General features: G+C 43.5%; 1 protein-coding gene across 1 annotated transcript in view; it reads left to right on the top strand.

The window, feature by feature from the left end:
• The first annotated feature begins 336 nt into the window (after window positions 1-336).
• LOC129088884 (supervillin-like) overlaps window positions 337-23,322 on the top strand; it is a 39,393-nt gene continuing 16,407 nt past the window's right edge. Inside the window, exons 1-19 of the mRNA XM_054596141.1 lie at window positions 337-397; window positions 2,285-2,348; window positions 3,392-3,483; window positions 3,580-3,637; window positions 3,732-3,880; window positions 4,827-5,661; window positions 9,343-10,182; window positions 10,489-10,998; window positions 11,476-11,652; window positions 11,850-11,887; window positions 12,010-12,071; window positions 12,298-12,428; window positions 12,669-12,764; window positions 14,063-14,354; window positions 15,096-15,161; window positions 16,535-17,234; window positions 19,065-19,557; window positions 21,814-21,946; window positions 22,872-22,928. Coding sequence (XP_054452116.1) covers window positions 337-397; window positions 2,285-2,348; window positions 3,392-3,483; window positions 3,580-3,637; window positions 3,732-3,880; window positions 4,827-5,661; window positions 9,343-10,182; window positions 10,489-10,998; window positions 11,476-11,652; window positions 11,850-11,887; window positions 12,010-12,071; window positions 12,298-12,428; window positions 12,669-12,764; window positions 14,063-14,354; window positions 15,096-15,161; window positions 16,535-17,234; window positions 19,065-19,557; window positions 21,814-21,946; window positions 22,872-22,928 — 4,854 coding nt within the window. The remainder of the gene's footprint in view (window positions 398-2,284; window positions 2,349-3,391; window positions 3,484-3,579; window positions 3,638-3,731; window positions 3,881-4,826; window positions 5,662-9,342; window positions 10,183-10,488; window positions 10,999-11,475; window positions 11,653-11,849; window positions 11,888-12,009; window positions 12,072-12,297; window positions 12,429-12,668; window positions 12,765-14,062; window positions 14,355-15,095; window positions 15,162-16,534; window positions 17,235-19,064; window positions 19,558-21,813; window positions 21,947-22,871; window positions 22,929-23,322) is intronic.

Below are 23,322 nucleotides of genomic sequence, written 5' to 3'. Positions count from 1 at the left end.
CGCGTGTGCACACACACACACACACACACACACACACACCGACACACTCACACACACACACACACACACACACACAGATCACGTATGACAGCCAATCTGGGAAGGCTGTAGCTTGCTGTGTAGCCGGGGCAGTCACTCTGCTGTGGCCCTGTGCTTGTCCGTCGCTGTGTGTCTGTGTATGTGTGTGTGTGTGGTTGTGTGTGTCACCACCTCCATCCCTGCCTGTCTCAGCTTGCCGGTTGCAGCCTTCGCCTCCATCGCTGCCTCTTCTGCTGTCCACCGCTGTGACCGGAGAGGGGGGAGTCTAACAGCATCCTTCTTCTCTCCTCCCTAAACATGTTTCGAAACCCATGGATCTCTAGTTACCATGTGAACCATGAGCAGCCAGGTGGCCAAGGTAAGGCCTTTGAAAGGGGGAAGGCTTGGTCAGGACTCGCTTAGCCCACTTGAGTACCCTTAACTCCCCAGACTGCTTGGGGGGGACTTTGCTAATGCAATTTAGCTCCTTACTGAGATAGATGAGATAGTTGGTGGCTGTCAGTGATAACAGTAGGAAGGGGGGATTCGGTTCAGCAAGACGGGCTGTGAGGCTGTGAAGTTTCCTGGTGGACTCCTTTTTTTTGCTTCTGGTTGCTTTGTTGGATCCGATGAAACGAGGATTCATGACGCGTGTAAGAGTTGCTCATCTCCGTTTCATGCTTTTAAGGATTTTGGGATAATACAAAAAGATGCAGAAGGTTTAAATCTATCGCTTTGGGTATGAATGTTAGCATCAGGCTGCTTTGAATGAATGAATGAATGAATGAATGAATGAATGAATGGGATGTGTTGTTTCGATCATTTTTACTACACATTTAGTGCCGTGTATTCAACAGGAGTGTGCTTCTATGTGCTCTCTCTTGTTTCCTCCTCTCTGATGTTCTACCTTGTAGATGCACTCTATCGTTGCCTTCTTAACAGATTGTGTGCAAGCGAAAGGCCCAAGTCACACAGGAAGTCTATTTCGCTCCTGAATATTTATAGAAAATCCCTCTCCTCACCATGCTCACTTTTGGACCGTCAGCAGCCTAAGCTGCTCTCTGGCACCGTCAACCTTGGGCCTTGTGTGCTGCTTGTTTTGTTGACAACCTGCAGGCGTTTCCAGGGAAAGCCGGACAGGCTTCAGTACGAGGGGCTTTCCAGACAGATAAACAGGCAGATACATTTACACAAGGCTCCCACAGGCTCCAAATATATGACAAAATAAAGTTTCAAGACCTCCAACCCAGACTTCTGGCCTTGTTTGTTACTAATTCTGACTTGTGTCATCGCTTCCACCAAAACATGTCACTTTAGAGACCTTGAATGTCCCCGGGTCACTACACGAGACACTGCTCTTGAACGTCTAGGTGATCGTTAGGATTCTACCACCACACAAACGTCCCCTGCAGTCTTTGGAGGCCAAAATAGGCCAGAGGTGTTCTGGAGGTGTCTGGAGCAGTAACCTGATCCGGCTCCTATACTGGGATTCAACTTTACAACAGGCTGCTGTTGCTGTGACACGAGAGGGAGAGGGTCAACTATCAGTTAGGAACTGGATTTGAACTTTCTGAGTAGCCTTTTTCTCAAACTGAGGCTGGAAATGTCCTGTCAGATCCAAACAGAACATTGTTGCTTCTCCTAAAGGACTTTTCAGTTGCATATAAAACCATTTAAAATCTAATTTAACAGCATTGTATTACATCATGTATCAAAATCATAAATCATTTGTGTTAAAATGACAATTTGAAAAGGTAAACGATAGAGTTATGCTGCTTATGCTACAAAGTGGACAAAGTTGTTTTTTGCTGGACAATCATATATAGTCTGAATGCTTCTATTCTACTTTTATTTGAATGCTGTCTTTGACAGCTGTAATAATAATAATGATAATAATTATAAACTCCATTTATATAGCACCCTTTATACAAGAAATGCAGCACAACGTCTTTTACAGTAAAGGAAGATCGACATAATTGTGTACAATTAACAGCCTATTTGGTACCTAGGCATCTGAGGCCTGAAGCAAACACAGACCATTCAATTACAGGTCTCAATTAAACTGAAATAAACATTTTTCAGCCAACATAAAGTTAGCATTTAAAAAGAATAAGTAGATCTACTATACTTCCAAATGCCAGATATATACAGTTCATTTTGACCATGATAACATGTTCTGATGCTCCCACTGTCTGCACAGAGATACTGAATAATAAAAGGTGGAATGTAGATAATCTTTTTGACTGAGCGTTGTTTCTCTTTTCAGGGTTTGGACCTAAAACTCGGAACAAGCTTTGCAGCTCAGCCTCATTGCCAACAGAGGCCTTAAGGTGAGTTTTTTTGTTTGCAATCACAAAAATTACATACAGAAAGAAAGCATAAGATAAGTCTTTATTGATTCCAAAAGGGAATATTCAGATGTTACAGCAGTACAAAGACATAAATAAATGAAAATAAGTAAAAAAAAAAAAAAAAAATGTTTTATTTTCTAAGAGCATTTACGTTTTGCTCATTTTTGCTCTGTCATCATGCAGGGCATATGTAAGGATATTGGCTTTACTGCAGCAGAGAGCTTTAGCTTATCATGCGCTGTAAGCATTAAAAGCTGGAGATGCCTGGAACAGCTTATCCTAAAGACACTTTTTTGTTCACATGGCATTAGAGCCATAATACCGCCTTCAGGAGGACTTTGCACCCAAGCTCCTTTTGCATTAGTTTACAGAGTTGCCTCTGGTTCTTCAGCCGCCTGGCAGAAGGAACCATATTATACATTTGTACATAAACCCTGAGTGTCACAAGCAGTTTACATTAATCTGGTCCTTTATCAGTAAATATTCATCACTAGATATTTAACAGTAAAGAAAACAGCACTGTTTAATCAATACATTAAATAGTTTGTTTTGCAAAGAAAAATAAATCAGAGTTTATTTATCCTGGTGTGTGTGACCAGTTGATTGTGACATGTAATGACATTAAGGGAAGTCCTCGATTATCTTTCTAACTGGAGGAGAGTCAGGACTCGATGACCTCGTTCTTAAGCTGGATCCTGGAGGAAGTAACACCAGCTGAGTTTCTCCTCTACCTGCCATCGACTCTTTAAGTCAAGGCGTTTGAGGCAGAGTTGTGTGGACAGCGGAAATAAAAAAAACTAGGCAGAATTTACTGTTGGAGAGGATTACAGTTTAGCTACGTTCAGCATCACCTCTTGTATTACTGCACACTTTAAATTAAAGTCACTGCTCTTCCTCCTATAATTAACATTTATTTTTGAGAAGGATGTATTTAATTAAACATATATTTTCTTTCATTAGGAATTAAGAATGTAATAAGTTTCATCTTGATGGCAGGTTTGTGACTCTGTCTTCTCGTTCAGTTTTCAGAGTGACTTCTCCCTGGGTGACAAGACCAGCTTGGTCAAGAGTGTTTCAGATACAGATGCCAAACTTCTGGCTGTCCTTCCCAAGGGTGTGCATTGGCTCGAATCACACACAATAACTCAGAAAAGATCTGATGTGTTTTATTTTCATGTTACAGTATATACATTTTTTCTCTAATATTCAGTTTCAGAGTTGAAGAAATACTTTGAGGGAGCTGTCACAAAGGATTTGGGAATGAACAGGTATCTTCAGAGCTCACTATTTTCACAAATATTTAAATAAAAAAAAAAATAACTAGCTGCTGCCCTTTAACCTCTGCCTTTTGCCTCTCGACAGGAAGGAGAGGATAGCCCGGCGCCTGGAGGGGATGGAGAGTGATGCTCCCCCTGCGCTGGTGCCCGGCGGTTTGGTCGCCAACAGGATGCTGGAGGAGGATCCTCCGCGGTACACCCGCGCCTCAGATCCCTGTGAGCCCTGTGTGATGGGTAAGCATGGCACGGTGCACTGCCTAAACAACTGATGCTGCCTTAAGTGGACTTGGATTGACTCTGCTGATATGTTCTAATGTTGGAAAGAGAACGTTTGTCACACAGTATTTGTTAACCGTATGATTTATCGATGTTGCCGCCTATACATGACAGCTTTTACTGCGTGTTTATTGAATGTAATGGTGTGACTCAAAATGAGAAAACAAAAACGTTGCATGTTTTTGCATTTTGCAAGATGTGAATTTGCTAATTGATATGAACATGACTTGTCTTGATAGAATAATGCCACATTTGTGTCCTGTGGGATAGAAGGTGCATGGACCCCAGAATTCATCTGACCAAGGGGAGGCCATTACTTCAATGCACAAAGAGGGGGTGGGGGGCATATGCATAGTAACAGAGATATTCCTTTATAACTGATATATGAGCATTGAGTAATGCTTAAATGCTTACATTTTTTTTTCATAATACATTTATTGATTTAACCATGCAATAGCCTTAGCCATTAAATAATACAGCAACATAAGGCTAATGTTTGCAATCACACAAAAAATATATATTTTTATGAACAATTCTCTGTCAAAATCATCACGGGGAGGCACAAAGAAACAGCAGTGTGCGGCTTGCAGCTCTCTCTCTCTCTGTGAGTTAAAAAATACTGTGAATGGTTAATATATATTTATTCCATTTATTACTTTGTGAACTGTAGCTCAATTTCAGCTTCCATATTTGTTTCCTCTACATTTGCCTCTAAGTTAGCGCCATCTGATATTTCAGAAAAATACGTTGTCCAGTCTAAATGGTGACTTGGAGGTTAAACGTTATTTTTCAAGTCAGAAACTGGTAATCAAATTAACTCCCACGTGACATGAATGTGGCTCGATTATTGGTCCTCAAGGAAAGTTGTTGGAACGTAATGGAGCGTCTCCTCTATTCACCACAGTGAGGCGCTACAGCAGAGAGGAGTTGGAGACACCCCAGAAGCAGCTGTCATCTCTAGACAGATCACCTCAGGTCAAAGGTGGCGTTGGCACCGGCCGTCAGGAGCCATTGTTGGTGTATGTTGACCCAGTAACGTTATCCACCTCCTCTACACCCACTTCTGGCCCCGCAAACCCCGCCAGCCTCAGTTCCAAGGCTGAACGCATCGCCCGCTACAAAGCCGAGCGTCGCCGCCAGCTGTCAGAGCGTTACGGCATCCTCCTGGATCAGGAGGCGGACATCGATTTCACACCACGCTACCGCTCTCGGCGTGACACAGACACCTCAGACCGACAATTGTCTGCCAGGCGAGAGGGAGACAGACAGGAAGCTGAGGAACAAGGACGGGAGCCCAGGGTGCCATATCGTGCTGGAGTGGGCAAGGTTTACATGAGGACACACCCAGATCCCGCACCTGTTTCCACCTCCAGCCCCGCCCACTCAAACCAAGCCCCTCCCCTCACACAAGAAAGGCCCAGAAGATTTTCGGAGCGAGAAAGAGCGATGAACATGGAGAACCACCGGCGGGGTGCGGGTCAGGAGCGCTCCATCGCTTCTAGATCCAGAACCCAGGAGCAGCATCCACCCCAGTCCCAACAACAGCAGCAGCATCAGCACCACCAGGACGCCGCCCATCAGGAGTCAAGCCCCGCCTCCACCAGGGATTACAGCATCGCAGCGGTGCCCAGCTCCCCTCGCACCGCCCGCCGGGCCTCCCTGCCCTCCACTCGCTACGGCATCTCACCTGGAGATTTGTTCATAGAGCAGCAGGCCCAGAGCATCCTCAACAGACAGGGGTGAGTTTGTCATGTGTCAAGTGTTTGATATATATTGGACAGCTCTTACTCAAGATTTGATAGTATAAAAATGGTTAAGATTGCATACCTGCTTGTTCAGCGGTCGCCATGTTGAGAGCCGTTGAGAGTCAATAGAAATGCTCCCAATTTTGGAATTAGCTCCTTTAAAGTATAACATGACACAAGAATTAGGAACCATTATAATTGGTTTTCTTTTGTTTTACTCTATGCAGAAACTCTTCAGCTCTTTTTTAAATACTAAAATGGCCAAATCATCACCACAAGCCATTAAATTCCTCTCTGGGTGGTTCTATCTACTGTGTAATGCTGCCCATGGAGTGCTCTTACCATTAGAAGACTGATGTTGTGTCTACAGTGTATTTTTAGACTACATGTAGAGAGTTTAAACCACATAAAACCTGTTTTCCTGACAGTATAAACACTCATCCACTGGCTGCTAATCACTTCCAAAAGGAGCATGCTAAACATTTGTTTATTTGATCATTAAAAATAGCTTGCTATATATACTTAAAACTCGACCATAATCGACAAAGCGATACTGTGAGATATTCATGAGCTTGATGCGGTTTGGGCTGTCTGCTGAGCTAACTAGCCTGCTGCGTTTACCACTGTGCCAGTAATAAGGATCTTTCTAGACTCTGGGTCCAGCTCACATCACATCCTGCTCCAGTTTCACATAGAAAGGTGCTCTGGGGAGCTCATCAGCGAAAGGTTGCAGGGCCGCAGGGTAGATTGCAGGGTTGGTTTTTGGAGGGGGATATGATTTCCCTGCTTGCCCGAGCGGTAACCCCGATTTAACAGCAGCCTGGTTCACTAGCAAAGAGTTTATGTCACTTTCTATTAAAAACTTGAATACTGCAAAATGGATGAGAATTTTAATATTCTTCAAATGAAGTCATTTAGAAAGAAAGTGACACGATGACATTGAAGCAGAGACAAGTGACATAATAACCTATAAATAATATAATGAAATTCATAAAAAAGTCACACTTTGATGACAGATCTTTGATCACAAATTTTAAACTGATCCTGTAACCAATAATCACACTGCTCAACATCTGTAACATGTTAAATAACCATGATTAAGGTCAGCCTATCCACGCTTCTCACTTTGCTCTGATCTTTGAGGGGAGTGATCAGAATTTTCCCCTCAGGGTTTAACACTGTCACCACATCATCTTTTAGCCTGGCCGCCCTGTCACAGAGCGACTGGTTTCTCAACACAGACTCAGAGAGTGACACTCAGACAGTCTTCAGCTGCCCTCCAAGGTACTGTCTGCTCAGGATGCCGCCAGTAAAAAAAGACCTCACAGACCCCTGTAGTCCACCGGGTACATGTGTTCAAGCTGGCTGTTGGCTGCTGATTCATTCTCTAATCTCTTTCAAATATTATTAGTCGGTCATTAAAACTGATAAAAGAGGTTATAAATGTCTTCAAAACATTCTTACAGGTCATTAAACGGGTCAAATATTCTGAATTCTGGAGAAATTCTGTCATAATACATATGGAAACACCTTAAAAAGAGTAAAGTAACAAGACAATAAGCCAGCTTTTTAAAAACACGTTCTGGGTGGACATGCAGCTAACTCGTTCCAGTAGATATTCCTTCTAACAGTAAAGTATTTCACTCAGTAATACTTCCCTTATTAACTAGAGACATTGACTCCCATTTAACAAGTGTTTCAAGTTTGTGGATCAAAGTAGGATTTACATTTTTCAACTGACAAACTTTCATCCCCTAACTTGGTCCTAATATTTATTCATCAAAAGATTCACTGAATACATAAACTCATTTTCATCTTTTGGAGCATTAGTCAAACAAATTTATTTTGCCATCATGACTTTTATTTATGCTATAATCTTACCACATTTCTTAAAATCACTGTCAAAATAGCAAACTAAGGCCGCGCCTGAAAGTAGGCAGAATAGTACCCTCCTTAAGAGCTTTTTGATAATGGTGGCAGAATGGTGAATTCATAACTACATCCCATTGAAAATCAAACTAAAAAGTGTTTTGGTTAAATTATTGTTTCACTAATAGGCCTTACCAACTGCCATTTTTGATCTCTTAAAATATGGTAAAAGAACAGTCTTTTCTATCTCAATACTTTGTCCTTGCAGGAAACAGGGGTAATTGACCCACTTCTCCTACAACTCTTCTGTCACATAGGTCCGATCACGTTCTACAAACATACCCAGAACTCTGTAAAACTCACCATTTGCTCATCAGCACAATACCATCATTAAATTGGTTTTTGACTGTGTGTGGCCGCGGTTTCATGAGCAGTTGAGTGGAGTTAGTGAACCAGAGTTGACGGGGTGACAACATTAGTCAGCTCGATGCCCTGACCCAGTCATTCGTAGACCCACCGACTCAGCACTTGTCAGCTGATGCCGCAATCACATCCCCCTTCCTCAGATTCTGGCCTGTTAGCCCCTATGAAATTACATCTGAGTACCCTGGCAGTGACTTTGACAATGTTATTGCATAAGATAATACACACATTTCTCCCTGTATGTATGTTTAGAAATCACCTGATAAGTTTTTTGGGCTGAAAGGATTCTAGAGAGACATAAATTACCAGAAATCTTTTTTTTTTCTTCCTGGATTCTTTGCCATTAAAGTCCCTGAGTATACATGTATTTCTGGACTGGACTGTGGCCCAGATCCGTGTCATAGCCAACTTGCTGATAGCCTGTGAAAGGATGGAAGCCCATGGCCAGCCTTTGAGCTGTATGGACAGGTGAAATTCATTGAGGCAAGGTCTAGCATGTTGAGACAAACCTTTATAAGATTAAGTAATATAGGAAGAGCCAACACACTCTTTCTGAAGTCTATTTGTTGGTATAGTCTGATTTGTCTCAAAAGAGGATATTCTGATCATTTTCTAACTAGTATGTCCCATGTATGCCAATCGGCACCGACATGTCTTTGTGGCCTTATCAGCTGCTTATGCTAGCTAGCATTAGTTAGTACTCATGTAGCACGAGCACTGTGTAAGTCCTTCATGCCATGTCAGATAAAGCAGAGGCCCATCAATTATGTCTGGCTTAGTGGTCTACAATGAGATTAGAGCGACCTTTGGCTACCAGGGGTCAAAATGTCGTAGATGAAAATAGTTTGGCTTACTTTTTTGGCACGGAGACATCAGAGAGAGAGAGAGAGAGAGAGAGAGAGAGAGAGAGAGAGAGTTGTTTGAACTAAGAAACCCAGGGCATGCTGCTACTTGACCTTGTTGCAAATCTACTGTAGGATTTGGGAGCCCAAGTTTGTCCCATGATAGTCTTGTGTCATAAACTTTTTATGTCAAAAAGGTTTCACAATTTTTAGTGGGAATTAAGTTTGTGCAAAATTGAAATCAATCACGTTTTTTTGGGATTTGAGCTGCAGTAGTTAAGTTTGTCTGCCCTACTTGCTGCCTCCCCAAGCAGCATATCGTTGTTTAACACCATGCAGCTTAAGCAAAATATGTAGTTGGATAGCAAAATTTTGGATTGTATATTTTATCATTAACCATCCCTTGTGTCCCTTCCGAATAAAGGCTTGCTATATGCTCTTTAGTCACCTCTTGTTTGATTTGAGTTTTGAGATCGGAGCATGTCGAAGATCTTTAATTGATCTGGAATCTCAGTGTCCCCTATTCATTTATTTCCCAAAGAATCCGGGTAAGGGAACGATTGTCCAGGGATGAAACTGTCCAGAGGCCCCCCGACTGGAGTCCAGATAGGAACCAGGGTAACAGACAACGTACTCAGGGGAACTCTGCTCCGTACAGCCCACAACGCTCAGAACCCACCCACCAAAGGACCGTTCCCCAGCCTCAGCCAAGCTCAGGCCTCCATCCTGCCCACGGCCAAACGGCTTACCCTCCCTCCGTCACTGAGTACCAACACTCTGGCCCTGCCGTTGACTCTCAGCCCTATTTGGCCATCCCTGCCCCAGTGACCGCTGCCAAACTTCCTGGACCTCCTGAGGTGCAACCAAGAAGGAGAGTGAGTGCCGACCAAATCCATGCCGCCCAAAGGGAGGCAAGATTGGAGGCCAGGCAGGCCCTGAAGGAAGAGGTCCATACAGAGGGCCTGCTGAAGAGCAGGAAAGCCGTTTTGCCCTCGGAGATCCGCAGGAGGGAAAAGAGTGTGGATGACCCTCACAGGGGCCGGCATGAAGACATGGACTGGCAGAACTACAGCCCAGAACAGAGGAGGATCAGTCGAAGTGAGGAAGACTGGGATCGGGAGAGACCGAGGGAGAGGGGGAGGGTAAGAAATGTGGAGAGGATCAGAGAAAGAGGGAGAGAGCATCTCTCTAGCCATGACAGCCAAGAGGAGAAAGTGATTAGATCTATGCAGCCTTCCCACGCCTCTGTACTCCAGGAGCCCAGACAGCATCAATCCTCGGAACCTGTGTACCATCAAGAGCCACAAATTCAGCAGCAAGAGCCCCCAACGCAACCACAGTATGAACCCAGAAAGAGACAACATGTTGCTCAAATTCAACAGCAAGAACCTCCAATGCGGCATCAGTACGAGCACTCTAGACAGATGCAAGAGCCTCAGAAACAACAGCACTCTCAAAGACAGCAGGAGTGTGAGCTCCAAAAACAAGAACCTCCAATGCGGCATCAGCACGAGCACTCTAGACAGCCGCAGGAGCCTCAAAAACAACAGCACTCTCAAAGACAGCAGGAGTGTGAGCTCCAAAGACAAGAACTTCCAATGCAGCATCAGTACGAGCACTCTAGACAGCCGCAGGAGCCTCAAAAACAACAGCACTCTCAAAGACAGCAGGAGTGTGAGCTCCAAAGACAAGAACCTCCAATGCAGCATCAGTACGAGCACTCTAGACAGCCGCAGGAGCCTCAAAAACAACAGCACTCTCAAAGACAGCAGGAGTGCGAGCTCCAAAGACAAGAGCCTCCAAATCAGCAGCAGGACTCCAGGAGAAGTCAACAAAATCCCCAACCAGACTTTGAGCCTCAGAGGCAGCAGCAGCGGCCGGACCCATCGGGGAACCAGATGTTTGACTCGGCCATCTATCTCCAGAAGGGCTCCTCTTTGCCGCAGGCCAAACAAAGAAGCACGGAGATGAGCGGAGGGCCCAAACCCAAGATAAGAATCCGCGCCATGTCAGATATAGGCATAAGCGAGCATTCTACCATGTATCGTATGGAGAGGGCGGCGGCCAACAGAGAGACGACGAGGGCCGTCCCTCCAACAGGGATGTCTAACGGAGAGATGGGCTCCCTGGACACCAGGGTGTCAGTAGCACAGCTGCGACACTCATATCTGGAGAATGCCAACCGGAAACCTGAGCTGTAGGTCCACTGGCATGGGCTCTGTGTTGCATCGCTAAATAACCGTCTAACTCTGCATTAGTAAGCTGTTGCAAAAACTTAATACAATGATCCCAGAAAATAATGCTGATAGAATGTTCTGTGGGCATGAAATGTGTCAATGGGTGTGTCATGGCAATGACATCTACCATCATCATCTCCATTGCCCTGTTTGGTTTTTGGAGCTTAACTTGTGCAAAGTAAGCGTCTTGCTAAGTTCCCTTTGGAGGTTGTCTGCTGCTGCATGTTAACTTTGAGTAATGGCTCTTCACAGTTGGGTTGCAGTAAGGTTGTGCTCAGCGTGTACACCAATATCATTGTGTGAGATTCTGTTTTTCTAACTTGAGTGCAGTTTCTGGTTAACTGCTCGTCAACTAAAATCCAACCGTTAATAGTTTTCTTACTTCTACTTTTCCTCTTTGTTGTCCTCGTCAATCTATCTAAATGTAAATACCAAAGTGACACTACTAAAGTAGATCTGTCAGCCACGGAGGTAGAACCGGCAGTAGATCGCAGCAGCGATCGAGACAGGGGTCCTCGGAGGCCTCGGCGCTACATCACTCCAGGAGACAGTCGCATGTCGGAGAGGTTTAGGACCCAGCCCATCACGTCTGCAGAGCGGCTGCAGTCAGATAGGTACAGAAGGGGCTCTCTGTAGCGATCCGCAGGAGCTCTTCAGAAGCATTTGATTACATGATTTGTTTATTTTATACACTGAATTGCATGGTGGATAATGGTTGGCATCCGGATCATGATAATCACATCATGGTTCCTCAAGTAAGGACAAAAAGGTCTAAATGCTGATGCTTGACGTATGTTTATGTTTTCTGCAGGTCTCGTCTAAGCCCATCACAGCTACAGGATCCCGAAGGTAAATTCAGTCAACTGCATATTTGCACATATAATTCTTCATTTTTAAAGAAAAGTTGAATGACTTTTGGTTTAAATACAGTTGATGCCACATCACAAAATTTCTTCTCTTCTTTTCACTAGATGAAGGAAAAGTGGACGATAGAGCCAAGATGAGTGTGGCTGCCAAGAGGTCTCTCTTCAGGGTACACTTCCTTCTTTATGTACATTTTAATCATCAAGTGCAGATGATTCAAACTTCAGTGCTTTATGATCATAATATCAAATTATAACAGTTATTTGTGTAATTGCAGTTGCTATATTTAGTTGACTGGGTATTCATAGACATTCAAATAGCTATTATTTCTCTCTAAAAATATCATTGCTTTTCTCATCAAAAAGTACTGATGTTTTCCTGACATATTCCTCCAGGAGCTGGAAAGGACATCAGATGTTCCCAAACCGCGCTCTCGGAACATTGCCGTAGAAAGGCGTCTGAGAAGAGTTCAGGATCGGTCACACACTCAACCCGTCACCAACAAGGAGGTGGTCACTGCTTCAAGGTAGATCTTGGATTCTGCTTGCTTAGCTGTGTCTTGCATCATACAATTTGCAAAGAATATTTTCCTTTCCCTCCTCTTTATCTTATTCTTTTACCTGTTTTTTTAGTCTATCTCCTCAGATGTCTCTGTCACCCTCTTTCAAGTCTTAACTGGTTAACTTCTCCTCTCCACTTTTTTTTCTTTGCCTTGCATTAACTATATTTCACTGGTCTTTTTTCATCCTTTTTCTCCATTTTCAAGTGAACCTGCCACGTCATCACAACCTCTGAGCATCCACACTAATGTAGCTCGTGTCCCCAGCCCCACTATGGTCAGCACCAGTGTGACCAGCATCAGGTACAGCTGGGCTGCCAACTTACATTTTCTATGTATCTCTGCTCGTTGTATCTCCTATTTGTGATACATGTGCTTGTATTATACTTAAAACCACAGGATGTGTCTGTTGCATTAAAACCATCTTAGCTTTAACGATTTTCAAAATCTCAGTTTAATGAAAGAATAACAGTAGATGGACCTCTGTGGGTCTATAAATAATCATGCATGGGTTGTAATGTAATTGTATTATATTTGAATATCTACATTTATACATTTCTCTCTATTTAAAAATGTGAAGATATAAAAGATTCAGAAAGAGATTCTGAGCTTAATGAATCAAAGTGTTTCACCATATAGATGACTTTGCAATCAAGTCATGAACAAAGCTAACCCTTGCTTCACATATTTACATTATGACTCTATCACAAAGGTAAATGTTGATTGCAAACCAACTGAAATGTAGTCCAGCCTGAACATTCAACTCTCCGTCTCCCTCTCCTGGCTGCAGTGCTGATCTGTTCATGCGGCTCATCTTACCTTGTTAGTCCTGCCCCCCCCTTGTGTGCTGCTTCTTACCTAAGTGCACCTTATAGGGGAAAGAAATCGGCCTTAACACTATAACTCATTCAGTACTTTCCATGCCCAGTTTCCAAGCATTCCCTCTTGCAGCGTTTCTCACATGCAGGTCACAATTGTCAGTGGAGCAAAAAGGTTACATATCCTATGGAAAGGTCAGAGGTCGAGCAGGTTAACCCCCCCCCCTGCATGTGCAGGTTCACGTGTCCTGCAGTTTGTTTACCAACCGTGGTTTATCTTAGCACACTGCTGCGAGATCTCCATAACCCCTGCAAACATCTGAGTGCATTATATGATTATCTGGCATATGCATGCTGATCTACTTATGTCTATGTTGCTGTGCCTGTAATCTGCCTCAGTCGTTACAGCTATTTACCTGCTAGCTGCTGTTTGCATGTTCAGTTATTTGATATTCAGCAGAGGAACACATCTGTGGTTTTTTTTAAGACTGATGATGTTCTGTTTGAAACTGAAATTTAACAAGCTTTCGATGAAACACAATCTTATCTTGTCTATGGAGATTCTCGGTCATCCATGTCATAGGATATTAAGTCAAAGGCAAACTGGATGTTGTTTATTCTTGACATGAAATTAACACCTTGTATCTAGTCACTTTATGACAATTTAGAAACCCCATATTTGAAATCGTCTATACTTAAAATCAGAATTTTCTGCCGCCTAGAAGGTTATTAGAAGATTTACACCCATCCTTCACCCACTGACACCCCACTGTCACTACCCAGCTTACAGGCCACCTCGCAGCCCGACTCAGCAGTCCAGGATCAGGATCAGGAGACCCAGGAGCACCAGAAACCAGCTCAGGCTCCCAGCGCTGGGCCACAGGGTGATGGCCAGGAGCTTTTCTCCGACGAGCCTGACCTTTCCACCCTCACCTTGGCTGAGAAGATGGCCCTCTTCAACAGCCTCGCTCAGACTACGGGCAAGACCGCTGAGGGGGCCCGCGGAGACACCCGCCAGCGCAGGGCCAACGCCCGATTTCAGACTCAACCCATCACCCAGGGAGAGGTAGAGCAGGTAAAAAAATGAGGAAGAAAATTGCAACTCAGGAGATTTCAGTTCAAAACATTACAATAGATTGACTTTGTCCCTGTTTTCTTGTTTTCCGAACGCTCACCAACTTTTGTGTCATTCATCCTAATTGCCCCTACAAAATGAAAAGTGAATGAATGATGAAAATGTTAATGTTTTGAAGAGACAAGAAAGTCACAAAACAAAATGTTTGCAGACCAAATGTTAGATATGTAGACACCAAAGGGACATTAGCACACTAGCATACCAACAATATGACCAGAAATTTGAGACATTTGTGAATAGCGCAGTTAAACAGAATTAAGTTAAATTAAAAACAGTGCATCTGAGGATTATTTGAAGCAACGGATGAGTCACTTCCAGGTCTCTGACAGTGCACCAGTTTCAGATTCTCCTCAGACACCATGAAATGAACAGGTCACAGAGTTTGTTCGGGCTTTTGCTTCTTAATACAGTGGCCTCTAGATGACACAAATGACCAACAATTGACATGTGGAAGTTAGAAGTACTATATTTATTTATATTTATCTTGTTGTTGATAAGATACCTCTCCATCCTCATTGCAAAATCATTGCCCGATGTGGCACCACCTTACACCGATACATTGTCCACACTGTATGCACTGAAACCCAAACATGTTGTCCCAGAAAACACAGTGTCAGATGCTTTGTAATAGGCAGACTTCACCTCCAGCATATTCATAGTCAATCCCTGATGTCCACACAGGAAGCTGAGCCGCCGGTAACCTCTGCGGTGCGTAACGGTGACTTACAGGCCAATCAGGGAGGACATGTAAGACCCCTGCTGCCTGTACGGAGCTTCTGATTGGTTGCATCAAGTGATCCCGCTTATGATTGATCTCACTGGTCCTGCTAGTGACCAGTGTTGTCTTGTCTTGCTTACAGTAGCTGAGCTGAGCTTGATGATGTCCAGAAATACAATTCAGTGTGTATTTGAAGTGGTAGATGTTGCTTTGTCATGAGGAATTGGTTTGAATGTTTCGGGTGCCTTGTTTGTTTTCCATGGCTCCTCATTCTTGGATGCAAGCAGCTTCTTTGACATGCTTGTTCGTTGCAAAACAAGCATGGGATAATTGGACTGCAAATTGTGAACGCTAGTTTATTCAGGCTTCCTCCCAACCCGAATAAACTAGCAAGAAAAGAAAAACGTATCTGGGGAAATAAGTATGTTGATGGATCTGGCTGTTTGTGGGTCATTGCAAAGACCTTGTTTTGCAGTTAAAATCAATTCACATTAGTCTAGTTTAGAGTTTGATTATCTCTACTGGAGGCAGAGGAAGAGATGGGTCATATTTCAATATATGAATATTATTGCACATATTGAGTTTTAATGTTGTGTTTTACTGACCTTTGAGACTGTATTATAGGCAGTAATATAATGTACTTATTTTATCGTTTCATCTAAGTTAAATCAACACTTAAAAGCCTCATTTTGATTGGCCGTCATGAAGAACTCACATCAATCAGTAATTTGCGTTGTCACATAATCAGCACAATGGTATTTGTTTTGTAATTTTGAAACTATCATCCAGCTCCAGTTTGAAGTTAGGTACTGTTCCTTGATCAGGGATACATTGAGAATAGATGTAAAATCACAATGGCCACATTTATGTTAAATATGGCAGGTGGAAATATACCAGAATCTCCCCGTAAGGACACCACTGATTATTCTGTGCATTATTTAAATCAAATGATAAGTTTGCAATCAAATATGAACATAAATACAGGTTTCCAGACCAGTTTGAAGCATGATTGTTCATGAATGCCATAGCTTAGATGCATTTGAGTTTCAGATCATAACTATAAGGCCAAATGTTTTGTCTGTCATGTATTTATGATCCAGTTGTGTGAAAGTCTGTGCTTCGGCTTCCTGCTGCCATTTTGTGAATGACAGAGTTTCTGTACAGCTGCAGCTTCATGAGCGAAACAGAACCACTCCAAATAGTTTCCCTAATTTGCTTTAACGGCTGCTGTCCTTCCCCTCATCCATCCATCTTCTTTATCATCCCACTGTATTCATCCATGCCTCCATCTGTTCATCCACCTGTTACAACGACACATACCTCAACCATTCTCTAACTTCAGCTCTCCTGTTGTCATTCTATTCATCCCAAATGTCTGACATGATTCCTGCTGTCCCTGCAGCTGAAAAACGGAGGTGAGATCAAACTGGAGCCCCTGTCTGCCTCCCTGATCCGCTCCGTGGCGGCCGTCACCTCCCAGGCCACTGTCACCACAGTATCCATCACTCCGGGCAGCAGCGCCGTCTGCGATGACGACTGTCTCCGTCCAGGGAAGTCCACCTCCGTCCCCTACATCCCTGCCCAACAACAGGCTCCTGGCAACGCAAGCAGCCACCAGGAGAGGGCGTTGATGTATTTCTCCATGACCCAGAGCGGAGACCCGGGCCACCCTGAGCCCAACTCCTCCCCTCTCCTCCCTGAGAGCCGGCAGAGAGCGGGGGCTCCTTGCGTTCCCATCTCCTCAGCAGGTCACAGGCAGCAGGGGGAGGCTGCGGAGGAGGAGGTGGTTCGGGGGAGACAGCAGGGAGGAGCCAGAGGAGACATCCAAGACGGCAGCATTAAGGGAAAGCTGCACTCCCCCGACAGGGACCGGGACGGCAGGCAGCAACGGCAGCATCCCCAGCCTCAGCACCCTGGAGAGCTCTCTTTGCTGAGGGGCGAGTCGGAGCCTCCGCACAGCCGGAGAGCCGCAGACGGACACTCCCAGGAGAGTAGGGAGAGAGCCGAGGGAGGGGGACGAAGGAGAGGAGGGTACCTGAGAGAGGCAGCTCAAGGTTCCTCCACACAGGAGCAGGAGAAGAGCAGCCAGCCAGGCATCTCAGGTAGGAGGCTTCTCCGATCACCTAGATGGAGAGAAGGTGAAAGGATAGTAAAGGGATGTGGGAAGAGGGATGAAAAGAAAGGGAGAAAGGGAGCGACAAAAAAAAACAAAAAACGAGGAAGCAATGTCTAGGGAAGAGGCTGTTCTCATTCCCCTCATTGTCTCATGCAGCATGCTCCCACGCATCATTGCTTTCCGCCGGCTGCACACACACTCGTCCCAGTTGGGGGTATTTGATTTGGCTGATACAGATAGAGAGAGAGAGGCGTCTGAAGCTGCATCTAATTAGCATATTTCTCCATGCATTTGCCTCGTGGCTGTCTTTGTCTAGAAAGAGGAAGCCCCCCCCCCCCTTTTCCTGACATGCTGATTGTACAGCTTATGGACGCCAGAGGTTTTGTAAATCGACCAGTGTTGTGCTCACTGTCATGGCTAATAAAAGGGGCTGTGGTCCCTGTGCACCATATTACGCCTGCGGTTTAGCCTGGCGCACACTCCAGTATGATGGGCCTGACCTGTTTTTATGTGCTAATGCATGGAAGTGTCCAGAGGAGGTCTTTTTTTCTCCCATGCATGCACACAGACACTACACATAAAGATGAAAGTGCAAGAGTGCAGAACACTTGCAGAACACTTGCCCGGCACTTCCATGAATTAGGTAGAGGACAGGAAGGACACAAAGGATGCTTTGTCTGCAGGCCGTACTCTCATTTAGTTCGGTATGGGTAGATCTATTACACTATAGTATCACGAGGCCAGAAAGATTGCATTGCTTCACATTAACTCCCTGCAGACTGTCCTCAACATGCCGAACATTGACCCTTACCCTGACCTCAACTAAAGACAAGTGTAAAGACTATTATGTAGCAGTTGTCCTTGTGTGGACCAGTGTTTTGTCCCCAGTTAAGAGTATGCCCCCAACATGTGAACAGCATACTGTACACAGCAGGATTTGTATGATTCTAATCAGATTTCTTCTCTAAAAAAGATGAGTACTGGTTACACTGGGGATTTATGGTAATCAAACAATAAGTAACTAGAAGGGCACTTGGAGAGCGCAGACTTCCGCCAAGGCCGTTTCAATAAGTGAAAAAGAATTTGTGTATCCGCCCTTTGATTCAGATATGCTCCAAAATATGTGTTCTTACTTGACCCATGCAACACCTTTCAACCAAGTTTCATGAAAATAGGGCCAGTAGTTTTTCTAGAATCCTGCTGACAAACAAACAAACAAACAAAAAAAGGGATGTAGTGGGATAAAAGAATTTGGTCACTTTTGCTGCGTCCAAATCTCAAAGTTTGGTTGCGTCCATGTGGATTAAGGGTTAAGACGACATCAGTAGGACCTCTGTTGCATCTCTGTCTCTCTCCCTCATATCTTGACATTCTTTGACTCTCATATTAGTTTTAGTAACTTACATGTTTAAGATTGGCCTTAACTCACCCAACTTCTAACTTCTAAGAGTTTAAATGGGTCAAAATAAATGTGTGAGTGTGTAGAGATGTTAAAACCTTAATGAAATGAACATTAAACAGTGTTTGCCTGGTAGGACTTTAATTGAATAATTTATGGTAAAATTGCTGTAAATAAGCACAAATATACACCAGAGTCAATTTCAGCTTTGAGTTGTGTTGAGTTGTGTTGCAATACATGATGAAAAACAAATAATTATTGGTTGTTTTACTTATACCTGATACCAAATGATCTAAACATCTAAAGAAAGAGAAAAAACTACAAATAATGTTGAAGGTGTCTCTGATGATGTGTGAATCATTTTGATGAGATTCAGACATTGTAACTAAATGATTATATACTGTTTGCTAATTTCAGACCTGCCCGAGCATCCTGCACCGCCGAGGCCACTGATAGCTAAAGTGTCATCCAGGACAGTGTCTCACATTTCAAGCAGCCTGCAACAAACCAGCCACCAACCTCCTCAAACTCTCCCTAAGCCCTTCACACAGCAGCCTCCTCCGACACCACCCAAACCGTCGACCGACGTCCAGCCTCCACCAACGTACCCCAAACCTTTCGCTCAGTCCCCACAAACCCAGCCCAAACCTCAGGGATTCATCCAGCCTCTCCCTAAGCCCTACCCGCAGACGGCCCCCCAGCCGCAGCCCAAACCCCAGGTGCCTCCGCAGACACCACCCAAACCCCAGTCCTTCCCCCAGGCGCTGGTCCACTCACAGTCCCTTTCCCTGGACCACAGCGAGGACTTCGGCAGGCACAGTGTCGACTCTGGAGATCTGCTGTCCCCCACGGACTCTGGAGAACTACTGTCTGACAGCATGTCCGCCAAACAGATGTCCATCAAGGAGAGGTGAGTGACAGCTGAGGATCTGAAAGGGACTATTTACTCAGATTTATGCCAATGTTAAGGCTGTTTGCCCATTCATTTACAGCATACTTTTATCATACTGGTTATTGACCAAATTTGTAACACTGCTCTAGAGTGTGATAGCATTTTGACCTTGGAACATTTTCTAATAACTAACAGGATAATTTGGCAGAATAATCTGAATAATATTGATGTTACTGTAATGGCTATTACAGAATAGGCTTTTTTTTTTTACACTATTTACTCTAAATGTGGCATGTTCTGTCTTTGCTGCATTTTCCTCCCACTCAATCCCAGTCACGTGCCCAACAAAAATATTTTAGGCTCTCCACGAAAGGTAACAAGACCTTCTTAAAACCCTTTCAGCATTCAACATGAAATACATGTGAGAGGACATATGTCTCTTTAAGTTTCTGTTTGAGTTTGTGTTTTCTGCTCGTCCATTCGCTCTTCTGAGCTTTTATTTCCCCCATAACTCGTATCGAGGCCCCCTTTCTGTCTAGAAAGAGACAGATCAAAACTAAAACAATACTTACTTTATTTGTGAACATCTGCAAACAGACTGAAAAGGAGACCCTCTCTGTAACTTTATAACATAGCAAAATGTTCAGCAGTCGTGCCAGATGTGAGAGACACAATAGGAGAGACATACAAGGCGCTTTCACACATGCATTATGGTCAATAGTGTGTTCAGTGACCATGCAAAAAACAACAACAATGACCCCCACTTTGCTGCATATTGTCAAATAATAACAGGGCCCCAAAAATGAAGGCCGATCCAAAATAAAGGCAGTGGATAGAGTGCTTGAAACCAAACACCTAGCAAAGCCAGGGTCACAAAAGAGCCTTGGTTCCATTCACAAATCCAGGATCCAGTCAGAGCTCAGCTCTTTACGAGATACAAACTGGACACTGAGTCAGTGCTTCATAAATTAGCAGCGTTTGACAGAATCAGGCAAACTGCTCTTCCATGCAGTTTGTAGGTTTGTTCCACACTTTGCCATTTTTGTAGGTGAGAGAGATTCATTTTTAGGAACATTAGTGTTTCTCCTCCCAGCCAGCAGTGAGCTCTGAGATGTATTCCTCACAATGCCCTCATTTCTGCCCTGTCCACACTCAAGCAGCTGAGATGATGACATACTTTCTTTTACCCCTCAGCCATCCGTTATCAGCGCTTTTTACGGGCTCCTTTTTTCAACGGTCCTGTTTGCTGTTTGTAAAGCGGAAAGCTCTGACCTGGTTTTTCACTCTTGAATGATTATTTTCTAAACACAGAACCGTTTTTTTGTCCCCTTTATATGAATATTTTTTTAATGACAGGTTGATCACAATGACTGTCAGACCCTGAAATATACTCACAGGGTTATGCTGAGCACATGTTGCTCATTAGCATACATGTTAGCAATTCAAGAGGTTCACACCCATTACACCAAAACACTATTAGCAGATTGTTTGACATAGTTAAAACTAAATATATTCCTGTCTTTCCTTACTCTGCCTGTTTCTTTGGGTATTTTACTTGGAAAAATGTTCAGGTTTGACCAGTGTCTTCTGAAGTTATTGAGCTCCTGTGAGTTTTATTCTGGTTTCACCTGTTGTTAAATATGTTTTGGTTTGATTCTAGATGTACATGGTCACTACATGTTTGGTCAATCTGATGACACACTGTTATACAGTTGCTTGGCTGAGAAAAATGATGTTCCATAGACATCCTCCTGTAATTAAAACCAATATTGCAAGGCAAAATTTCAATTTCCCCCTTAAGTAGCCGTGAGTTTGAAAAAAATCTTTCTTTTTTAATGTACTTTAGTTTATTTGACATAATGAGACAGGTGATGTTATAGTGAATCATGCACAAATACAGAAATGTCAAGGAAGGCTCAGTGAAATCCACCCAATCTAATAGTATCACATATATATTTGTATCAGGTTGTTCCACCTCTTCTTTCAAGCTGTATGATGTTCACACTAAATTGAATATTCAAACCCAAGACTCCATGTTTTTTGCTGCACGGTTCCATGAAATGGATATAATCCTAGATGTATTATCCATTATCTTAAATTTAAACCCAAATACTGTATTTTGTATCTTTTAAACTTTAAAACACAGTTTAAGGGAAACATTGGAGCATGTAATGACTGACCCAATGGTTTGTCTGTGGAGTTGAGGTTTAATAACGAATAGAAAATATCGGCTAACTGCCCTTATCTAAATGTATTTTTGTTGTTTCATGACAGAGTGGCACTGCTGAAGAAGAGCGGTGAGGAGGACTGGAGGAACAGGATCAACAAGAAACAGGAAGTGGTTAAAGTGGTGACCACTGAGCAGCAGGCTCAGCTATGGGAGTCCGAGCAGACCTACGAGAAGAAGGTCAGTCTGATCTGCACACCAGTGTTAATTACAATATCTCCTATTATATCACATTAATAAGAGCTGCTTGTGTTGTTTGCTCTAATGGATGCCACGGAGAAGCTATGTTTAAGAGAGATCCCTGAAATCTCTGCAATACAGCCGGTTAAAAGTGAAAATCAGATCCGGGTTAAAATAAATTTGTTGCTATCTTGGTGGGAGCTTATGTGGATCATTTTGTGGCCCTGAATTTTGAAAAAAAATCATATATGTCTCAAAAAAAGTTCCACTTCTGGGTAGACTAGTCGAGCAGCTTTACCACTGTAGCCAGAGTAAACACATTTCATCCCCAATCCTTCACGGTTACCATGCCAGCTCCGGTCCCTGCTCTTTTAGCTAAGTGCTCCTTTCATTTCCTCCTTCAGTCCATCTGTTGTTTGAGCCCAGTGGTCCAGATCAGTGCAGCATCCAGCCCCCAAAGGCTGTAAACCAGGAAGCATATGGGACAGTCTGCTGCTGTAGAATTAGCAGTCTGGGGGGTTTGGGAATGGATTATTTTTTTTATTTTTTTTTTAACACAATTAGATTTGGGTAAGCTCCAGGCTAAGTATCAATAATGACTTTAAAAGCTTATTTCACAGGAAAAAATGTTTAAGAATTTCTTATACAGATTTTCATTCAATTCTTTTGGTTTAAACAGCAACTAGAATTCAATTATAAGCTCAAAGAGGCTCTCATTTCTCATTTTTACACTTTTGTTTCCTGCAGTTCATCTACTTCACATTAGTATTCAGTTGGGAGAAACTGCCTGCTTAAACCCTGGATGTTAATCCTCCAGGCTGTCTCACCCCTAAACCCATTACAGCAACAATGCCCTCCCCCTAACTCTCTCCCCCCCGTTCTCTCCCTCTGACCAAGAACTTCCCCCTGTGTTTAACCCCTACAGGAGGAAGGGGTGGTCGTTCAAGAGTACTCCGCTGTGTCTGTGTCTGAGCAGTTGTGGGTAAGACCCGATGTGGGCCAATCAGCTCGGGTTGGGATTTGTGTTGTCCAATCACAGCTTTGTGTGGACTTTGTGTGATTGCTTCTTCTGAATCTGTGGGTCTGTAGAGGGAGCTCTTCTTTACTTGCTACCGAAATGATGGAACGTTGTTTTGAAAGTTGCTGACGCTGAGAATTTTCTAAGCTTTCTTAATCTTTTTGCTGATCCTCTCTTAAAGGGGCATTAAGTAATTAATTTCATTCAGAGTTAAAGAAAGATAAGTCTAGGAACAATTACTTTTGTCTTTTGGATGAAAATCTTCAATTAAAAATGTTGTCAAATAATATTAATATTACTTTCTCCAAACATTGTAGCGCCTGGATGAATTTTTATGGCCATGAATTAGGGACCAGGT

Source organism: Anoplopoma fimbria, chromosome 3 (assembly GCF_027596085.1).
Source record: "Anoplopoma fimbria isolate UVic2021 breed Golden Eagle Sablefish chromosome 3, Afim_UVic_2022, whole genome shotgun sequence".
Lineage (NCBI taxonomy): Eukaryota > Metazoa > Chordata > Actinopteri > Perciformes > Anoplopomatidae > Anoplopoma > Anoplopoma fimbria.
This window is presented reverse-complemented; position numbering and strand designations above follow the sequence as displayed.